Source organism: Gymnoscopelus braueri (assembly GCF_963280865.1).
Source record: "Gymnoscopelus braueri genome assembly, chromosome: 17".
NCBI classification, from domain to species: Eukaryota; Metazoa; Chordata; class Actinopteri; order Myctophiformes; family Myctophidae; genus Gymnoscopelus; species Gymnoscopelus braueri.
In genome coordinates this window covers 22,463,494-22,473,549 of record NC_137617.1, presented here as the reverse complement: position 1 = coordinate 22,473,549, position 10,056 = coordinate 22,463,494, and the positions used below count along the sequence as shown (strand labels likewise).

General features: G+C 38.8%; 1 protein-coding gene across 1 annotated transcript in view; it reads left to right on the top strand.

The window, feature by feature from the left end:
* Positions 1 to 114: 114 nt before the first annotated feature.
* LOC308105047 (vesicular glutamate transporter 1-like) overlaps positions 115 to 10,056 on the top strand; it is a gene marked incomplete at both ends in the record, with an annotated part of 27,933 nt that continues 17,991 nt past the window's right edge. The window contains one exon of the mRNA XM_080455681.1: positions 115 to 176. Within this exon, the coding sequence (XP_080311807.1) occupies positions 115 to 176 (62 nt within the window). The remainder of the gene's footprint in view (positions 177 to 10,056) is intronic.

The following is a 10,056-nucleotide window of genomic DNA, read 5'->3' as shown; positions in this document are numbered from 1 at the left end:
TGTGCTTTAAAACAGTGAGTCAAAATACTAAATACTAAAAAGTTGTATGTGTGAGTGAGAAATCCAAGTCGGAGGGACTATAGAGAACAAGGCTCGGAGCCTGGAGCCGCAAGGATGGAAATCCGGCCGGACAGGTTTAAGATTGTTGCAGCCAGGACCCTCGGAAAGATATATGGGTAGGTGGACACAGATTGCAACATATTAGCATTTAGCACTCAGTGGTGGAAGTAAAAGTATCAATACTGCAATGTAGAAATGCTCTATTCATAATTTACTTGAGTAAAAGTACTATCAAAATGGTATCAAAATGTACTCAAAGTAGAAAGTACTCATTATGTACGTAGAATGTATAATGTATAAAAATCTTTTTTTGTGAGCTTGTAGATCGGCTATTTTCAAATGGCCGAAATGTAGGCTATATAGAGCTGAAGTGGGTAATGTATCTTTTGTAATAATAATCATAATCTACAAAGTAACTAGTAACTAAAGTTTTCAAATAAGTGTAAAGTAAAAGTATAATATATGCCTATGAGATGTAGTGGAGAAGTGCTGCAAATTGGAAATACTCCAGTAAAGTAAAAATACCTCAAAATTGTTCTTAAGTATATAGTACTTATAAATGTACTTACTTTCACCACTGTTAGCACTAGCAATGGACAATGTTACACTTGTAATATATATATATTTTTTAAAGCACCCAAGCACTCACCCATTCCTAACACACAAAGTTCACTTTCGGTCAAGATATTGGACTGCAGGGACTCAAACAAAGAGTTGTTTTTTGTTGTTGTACCAGTCCAAGCCATTCTTAAAACGTATATGCAACTAAGAACTGATCCACTGAAGATCGATGTGTCCTGGTGGATAGGGTTTGGTGACCTGCATCAAGAGTGCAATTCAAATGCAAGGCTATTTCACTTAATGGCCAAATAAAGTCAGTTGCCAATTCTATTCTCAACATGCACTGTTTCGTGACTTGACATGCTTTTAGTCACTGGTGAACCGAAATCAAGATTTAATTGTCATCGAAGGCCAGTTAGTTGTATGTAGGCTAATGTATGGAACATATGGCTGTGTGATGTCGTATTAATTATGGTGTCTCTAATGTAGCCTATATCTGGTGCTGCGGTGCATGAAATAAACAATTTATAAGCCTATTTATAACATATCAAATTTCTCAAATGGTACTTTGAAAGTTCCTTTCACTCGTTGTGGGCAAAGCTCAATGGGCCTGCATGGGGTGGAGTCAGTGGGCCATGCACTGCCTACTGTAGATGCCTTGTGTATCCTCTGCATGCAGTGGTGGAAAAAGCACTCAAATGTTTTACCTAAGTAAAAGTATCAATACTGCAATGTAGACATTTTACTTGAGTAAAAGTGCAAAAGTATTGGTAAAATATGTACTTAAAGTGTACTCATTATGCAGAATGTCCCATTTCACAAGTTTTCAAATGCATAAAAACCTTATGCGGTGCATTGTGAGCTTGTAGATTGGCTATTTTCAAATGGCCGAAATGAATATAGGCCTATAGGGCTGAAATGGTTAATGTATGTTTTGTAATAATAATCAAAATCTACAAAGTAACTAGTAACAAAAGTTTTCAAATAATTGTAGTGGAGTAAAAGTATAGCCTACAATATTTGCCTCTGAGATGTAGAGGAGTAGAAGTAAAAGTACTGAAAATTGGAAATACTCCAGTAAGTAAAAAATACCCAAAAATTGTACTTAAGTACAGTACTTGAGTAAATGTACTAGTTACTTTACACCACTGATCCTCTGACTGATTCATTAAGTGTGGCAGAAGGTTTGAGTGAGGTGACGTAAAATATTTTCAACACTTAAACTCGGCAGTGTTTCAATTTAACATCAAAGAAACTACAAGCCAAACGCAAACGGGCTCTTTGATGTATGCATTCCACAATGGTTGGTGGCCATAAATTAGCTTCATTATTGCCCAATGTTGTGTTGCTCATAGGTTTTGCCGTGCCATAGCGATTGATTGGTTGATTGGTTGATTGAATACTTTATTAACAGTTTGCAAAAAAAAAAGCACAGGAAGTAGGCCTACAGTTCTATACAAACGCCATTGCTCTGAACTGTTACTCTTACTCCACAGGTGTAAAAACGTCCGGGAGGCGGGAGATAGCTGTTTTATAAATTTAGAAATATACGTTTTTTTAAACCTGTTATATATTCTATTGAGATAATGTGAATACAATGGGGAGAAAATCAAATATTTAACAAATAACTAACTTGATCCAAAATCTTTTGGATATTTTATTTATTTGGTATTTATTTTAAGAAGAATTCAGGTAATTCAGGTAATCAACCAACCAGCACATACTTGATTGGGTATCGTAAGACAAATTGTCTTTCTGTGACGTGCCTGATTGGCTAAACTAAACATGCACGCATTTCTTCGCGTACTCCGTTTCTTTCTCTCAGGATTTGAAGGACCGTCTGAACACAAATCCTCTCCAGAAATAGCCCTCTCTCCCTTGTCCAAGCTGTCGGCCCACGTAAATCCCTATAGGCCTCACACACCCAACCCAGGGCTTGGGCTACCTCTCCCTTTCTCTCTCTCTCCCTCCCTCCCTCTAAGTAGCTGTACTAGCCTACCTCTCCAGGCTCGCTACGTCCGCGGTTCGATAACTCGTCATCATGTTCCATCCCCCTCAAGGCATTTACTCTGAGGATTACACTCACTCACTGTCTGTTCATACTAGCCAAGCTTTTATTTCCTCTCAGCACGTGCTCTGAGGTGCACCTTAGGCACCAGTGATGGAAGAAGTACTGACATGTTTTACTTAAGTAAAAGTATCAATACCCTATTGTAGAAATAGTCTGTTACAAGTAAAAGTTCGGTATTCAAAATTCACTTGAGTAAAAGTGCAAAAGTATTGGCATCAAAATTTACTTAAAGTACCAAAAGTAAAAGTACACATTATGCAAAAGGTCCCATTTCAAGTTTTCAAAATGTATAAAAACCTTTTGAAAAATAGCAGATCTACAAGACAAGCTCACAATGCTTGTAGATCGGCTATTTTCAAATGTCTGAAATGTAACAGAGCTGGAGTTGACTAATGTATGTGTTGTAATAATAATCAAAATCTATAAAGTAACTAGTAACTAAAGTTGTCAAATAATTGTAGTGGAGTAAAAGTATAATATTTGCCTCTGAGCTGTAGTGGAGTAGAAATAAAAGTATTGAACATTGGAAATACTCAAGTAAAGTAGGCTACAAATACCTCAAATTTGTAATCAAGTACAGTATTTGAGTAAATGTACTTAGTTACTTTACACCACTGTTTGGCACAGTATCGAGCAGGCCTATCGTGCGTAATGCGCACTGACTTGTGGCTTTTGCACGCACCTTCTGAAGGCACTTTCTATTCTATTCAGTTCTAGGCTGCCCTGCAGCAGCATTTACTGCATGTTGAGAGTTGTGGTTCAGCTCTAGCTTCTGTTATCTTCTATAACTTATGTTACATCAAGGGCATTTTCTACATTCTCATCTGTTCCACTTGTATTATGTCATATAATTTAGTAACATACGTATTTGATGTTGCCATTCAGTTTAAAAATGGTTGAATAATACTAATAGTGACCCCTGTCCAACTAGGCGGCTAAAAGTTGTGATCAAAGCAAGTGATCATTCCATTAATGACAAAATATTTTTTATGCCAGTGCATGCACTATAATCATCACACAAACGGTACACAGATCAGTCTCCCAAGGCTACATTTTGTGCATCAATATAAATCACAACTCATAACATGCGCTAAACATAATGAGCTTCGCTTCAAGTCACCTGTAGTGAATTATTCCATCCCATCATATTTTAGTATTGAGCACTAGCCTACTTCCTTCAATCTGTGTAGTAAGCAATGTTCTTGAAATGCATGTAGTGCAGTTTAATTGGGTCAATCATTGTAGCATTTTAATTGTAATATGCTTGTTCGAAAATAATTACTATAATAACTTGTGTGATATGGGCTGTGCCGATAGATATTGTGATGAAAACACACAGTACAGTGTACTGCTACCATGTATGCAAATGAGGCAACACAAAAAAACTCATTACACGGTGATGTAGTACTAGCCTTGGATCAAGACTATCACAGTTGTTTGTTATCGTGTCTGACTTTTGCTTTCTCTAAGGCTAATGTAGTACTATGTTTGATATTGATTGTTGTTCAATGTTTGCATCATGGAAGCATTTCACAACACTGCAATGTGTTAGACCATCGTTTCTTTGTCACACCTAATCAATGATTCAAAACAACAACAAAAACAAGTGGCTGAGCATGTCAGGGTTTTGAACTCTGAACTACATTTGCTGAATTGTCCTCACACTTGTCCTTAAGTCGTGAATTAAGAGATTAAGTTTGAGAGAGTACCTGGAGAGTTCTCTCTCTGTCTCATCTGTCTCTCCAAGCAGACCTTTGGAGGCATGGACTCAGGTCATGTAGAACTATAACTATATTCTGAGATTCCTGAGTCCTGTTCAAACGGACTCAAATAACTTTACTGACAGCAAGCAGACCTGCTGCTGCTGTGTTGTGCGACATTGTATGAAGGGGAAGGGTCAGGTGAACTGCTGAAGATTACAAGGGATATTCTGTAACTCAAGGTCAAACATAGTCAGCCGGACATCAATGAGCCAGAGTAGATGTGTTGAAACATATGTGCAAAGGTTTGACAGATTGTCTTTGGAAGTATTTTGCATAGATAGAAACTATGATTTTATTATCAATAACTCGAATTTACACTGATCATTGTTGTGCATGTTAAAACCAGGTCATTGCTCAGAAAGGAAAAACTCACTGGATGCAAAGATTTTCTGGACCCAGATAAAAGAAAGCAGTGTTGTGAACTATGTGTGACCCGAAGAAAGAAGGGGTGGATTGAGGAAGAAAGACAGGAATAAAGATGAGCGATGGACAGGAGGAATGAAGACAGAGAGAGAGGGAGGGAGGGAGAGAGAGAGAGAGAGAGAGAGAGAGAGAGAGAGAGAGAGAGAGAGAGAGAGAGAGAGAGAGAGAGAGAGAGATGCCCACAAAGACAAAAATAGCCAGAGACAGCCAGAGATATTAATAATTCAACACTGAGAATCATTGATACTTGATCAATGTCAAAGACAATTCAAACTGCATCTTGAATTAACTATTTCCTTACAAGAGTGTGTACCAAGAGTGCTTTGCAGTTGTGCACATATTATTTTGGACCAAGAGTGCCCTTTGTGTTTGTTTAGCACTGAAGCTTTATTTTTTTGCTGACTGCACTGTGCAGCTTTGGTGTCAAGAACACAGAGTCCTCCATTCTTTTCGTCCCTGAGCTGTGAGTTGTGATCCCTGTCATTGTTTCAAGACTCCACCTTCTAAAATGCTAAGCAGTGAGATATACTGACCTATACTTGGGATGCTTTGGTGGTCTGATGATGCCCCCTCTGTTCAGTGTTTCAGCCATGTGCCTCCATGTGGTTCAGAGTGAAAGTCATTAGATGACTATACTATATACTTATATAGTTAGACCAGTGGTGTTCAAACTGTATTCCAAGGAGGCCCCGCCAAATGAGGGGTAGTTTAATGTAACGTGTACATTTTCTTTGACTACTCTAACAATATATTTCAGTATCGCCACATGTAATAAATCTTTCCCCATACTCTTGTAAGAGTTCACTCAAATTTAGGTAATTTGTATATATAATATGTTCCCTACGGCAGAATCATTTGGAATTAAGGTTGATGGCCTAATTAAAGTCAATTTTGGGTTCTGTGAAGTGTGACCACTGGGTTAGACAATACGTAACTTGCACTTAGACATGTATATCTTCATAAACATCAACAGCATGTTAAGTTGACTTACAGAGTAGATTGGTGATTTTTCATTGGTACTGAACTGATAATGATACCCTCTATTTACAGCATTCCCACATCAGAAATTGCAAGCCGTTATGTCTCAAAAACGTATTACAGTATCTAACAGGGCTAATCTGTCCCCTGTGCTTTTGGATATTATGTTAGCACTGAAAAGTGCAGTGCTCTGATGGACAATTGTGTCTCATAAAAGGACTGAAACTTTTCCAATGATGTGACACTCAACTGTCATCACCTGCAAATGGCCATATGGGATGTTTGCACTTTGCAGTATTAAAGGTATCATGACATTCATTTTCACTTTTTTTATTTTCAATGTTTTATTTGGGGTTTTATGACCTCAATTACACCCAAAAAACCTGAACTTAAAACATTCAGTGGATTTTCTGTGGTCTGGGGTTTTCTGAATAATTAGGCTGAAAAGTAATCTGAGCTTGGCCCTTCGACAGTGAGGTCACTGTCGAATAATCCCGCCCACTCTCCTCCTGGCCCCTCCCCTCCCCTATCCTTTCCTTTGGGGGGGGCGGAGCAGAGGCGATGATTGACAGGCAAAATCCCTCACCAGCGACACCCGCAGGCAAAGATTTCTTTTTTCATTGCAGTTGAAAAGGCTTTAGAAATGTGAGAGAAAAACACCTGCCATTGATCACTGGAATGGAATTTTCACTTAAAACTTTTTGTACACTTTTGAAGGACCAGGACAAAGACTTTGAATGTGGTGTAAAAGTGAATGTCATTAAACCTTTAAAATAATCCATTAAGAACCTCAGAAATGTTTATGCAGATACCGCATGAAAATTCAGAGTGATGTTTACGGGTACATTTTTACACTCAGTCACTGTCATCCCTATTTTGGGCAAAAAAATCAAAAATTGCAGATCTACAAGCTCACACCATGTCGCAGTTATTTTTGTCATATGACAAAGTACGTATAGGTCAGATCTTTCTATGCTAGCCTGGCATTGAATTCTAACTATGCCTTCTCTCCTGTACTCCCCCAATCTGACCTTATGTCAGTGTCCTCTGGCTGTCTCAAAGACAAAGACAAAGGGAGTTGACTGCCTGTAAAAGGCGTTACAGATGTGTCAGTACACTGCAGTTAATGAAGCAAGCTGTCTTCTTCCCTGTCCTGCCTTCAGGGAAGTCAGTCTGTGTCTGTGAATTCATATAACTAGTACTTTGACACTGTTCTGCTCAACTCATGGCAATTGGATGACTGGCCCAGGGTGAATTTATATTTCATGCCTCCTGGCCTCCCAGACCAGAGGTTGCTCATAGTCTTCTTTTCTCGTTTTGTTGCACAATGGTTGAACATAGTAAGTAATGCGCTAAACCAGTGGTTCTCACACATTTTCATGTCAAGGACCCCCAAATCAATATGCATTTGCCTGCGGAACCCCATCTAAAAATACAACAAGATTTGTCTTGTTAAAATGTTTCCATTTTTTTCAAGAGAAGAAAAAAACAGATCTACAAGCTCACAATACGTCACATCACGACCTTGTGTGCTTTTAGATCAGGTATTTTCAAAATAGCCGATATAGGGTTAAAATGGTTAAACTGTTTTGTAAGCTTTGCTGGTGACCCCCTGGAACCCCCGGGCCCCACTTTGAGAACCACTGCGCTAGACCACCCATGGGAGATAGATTGCGTAGGTGGAGCGCCACATCTGCTGTCAGCTCCCAGTGCTTTCCGCATGACCTGGTAGTTATGATATGCTACTCATACGCTGAGATGGCGGTGGCCCGGAACGAACCCAGAACCTTGTGGCCAAAAGTGAGTGATCAACCTGGCAACCCGGTTGAACATAAAAGCTCAGTGATAGACACACAGTGACATGATGTGACTTACCCGTATTTGTATAATGGTAAAGTGCTAACAATAGGCCTATTATATCTACTACCTATAAATGCACAGTATCTCTGCATGTCTGTCTGCGTGTCTGTCTATCCCCCACATATCTCAAGAACTGTCTGAGCAATCGACTTCAAACTAGGAAAAAACTAAACCAACAGTTTTTTTGTGAAAGTATAGGGGTTAGCAGCGATAGGGACTCTGTGTGGGGGAAATTGTCAATTGTCAAAATGACTAAATTTGGGGCAAAAGGGGAGGGGGAAGTAAGTCAGTGACATGGTGGTTGATGGGTTTTGCTATGTCTGTCTATGTCTTATGCTCATATATGGAGATCCCTGGTGTCATCAATATGACATTATAGTATTGACGTCATAGAGTTCTATGATAAAGCGTACTGCAGCAAGTAAATCATAGGAAATTGAGAGACAGCGAGGCAGAGGATGTACGCATGAGTGGACCTCGTTGAACATAGCATCTCTTTTAGCTGGATGAAAGGTAGAGCAAGCGGTTCCCAACCTTTTGTTGATGAGGGCCCACTTGTTAATCTCAAAAGCATCTGACCGCACTTAACCCATCTGACCACTTTGGCTACCGTGTCCGTATTAAGGGGCTGCATGCATGTCGAGAGCACGTTTATTTTAATGATCAATCAATCGATTGTGTTCTGGCTTGAAGTTCCTATCAGGATTTTTCATGGTTTAGTTTTTGGTCCGTTCTTTTTTTTATATTGATGTCATATTGTCTATAAAATCATAGTGTTTTGCTAATTAGTTGGTGGCCCACTTGCAATACCTTCAAGGCCCTCCAGTGGGCCCCGGCCTGTAAAATTTACTTGAGTAAAAGTACAAAAGTATTGGTATCAAAATGTACTTAAAGTGCCAAAAGTATAAAGTACTCATTATGCAGAATGGCCCATTTCACAAGTTTTCAAATGTATTAAATGTATGAAAATCTTTTGAAAATAGCAGATCTACAAGCTCAGGTCGAAATGTATATAGGGCTGAAGTGGTTAATGTTAGCCCTGGTTCAGAGCGTTAGTGAGTTAACGCTCTGAACCAGGGCTAGGTTAATGTATGCTTTGTAATAATGATCAAAATTAACAAAGTAGCTAGTAACTAAAGTTTTCAAATAATTGTAGTGGAGTAAAGTACAATATTTGCCTTTGAGATGTAGTTGAGTAGAAAAGTACTGAAAATAGGAAATACTCCAGTAAAGTAAAAAAAAATACCTAAAAATGTTACTTAAGTGCAGTACTTGAGTAAATGTACTTAGTTACTTTACACCACTGTGTATTGACCATATGACCTCGCTGTAGTGACATCTACTATTCAGGTAATTTAATTATAGGCCTACTGTATATTGAATGGGCAGATATCACGTGACACTAATCACATCCTGGAACATTAATTGAGTTCACCTGTTTGAACTTTGAGCTAAGGTGCGTGTAATTTGTAATCAGAGGCAGAGTCTCTCACACACACACACACACACACACACACAGGCTCACACACGCGTACACGACTGGTTTTAGAGGGAGAAGCTCTTTGTTTACCACACTTCTTTCCCTGTGTTTCGCCTCCACTTTGCATGTCAGTCAGTGGAGTCTCTAAAAATATCAGAAAACTAACAACTGTCCTGAATATTCAGAGTAGAAGGCGCACAAGGTAGCTATGCATGCAGTCATTTTGCTTTGTTTGTGCACTGCATTATTATAATTTCGGTTTGTATGGACGTTTGTTGTGTTAAGTTATAACATTTCATGGACACTTCAAAATGGCTGTCAACATAACTCATTTGTGTTCAAAATCTTAAAATCTAATATTTCATTCATATTACAGTTTTCACTGTGTGTTGGGTGAAGATAAATAAAAACCGTTGTGAAACAGCAGTTGGAGCGTGTTTTTATTGTTGTGCCGCAGCCTCAGAAGAGAAACATTTAAGAGCAGTTACATATATATTCTAGAGAAGGGAAATGTATGTCTAATCTGAGTGCTAGATATGTTGGGTTTTGTTTAGATTTGGTTTGTTAGGGAAAAAAAGTCTTATCTTGGACACCAAGCTGACCACTTGTAAACAACAGACTAATTATACTGTAGATTGTAGGCTACTATACAGTATGATTAGGTTAAGTGTATATTAGGTTAAGTGTCTTTACTGCCACATGACTGAGAGGCAGGTGCCTTTGGAATGTGATGGCACAGTCTGAGGGCATGGCTACACTTAGCTCTCGTCCATAGCGTTAGAAGGAGAACTCCTCCATGGACCAGAGCTAGCTGTAGTATACAACCCTCGTAGAAGTATTTATGATTCTGACGTCTTCAA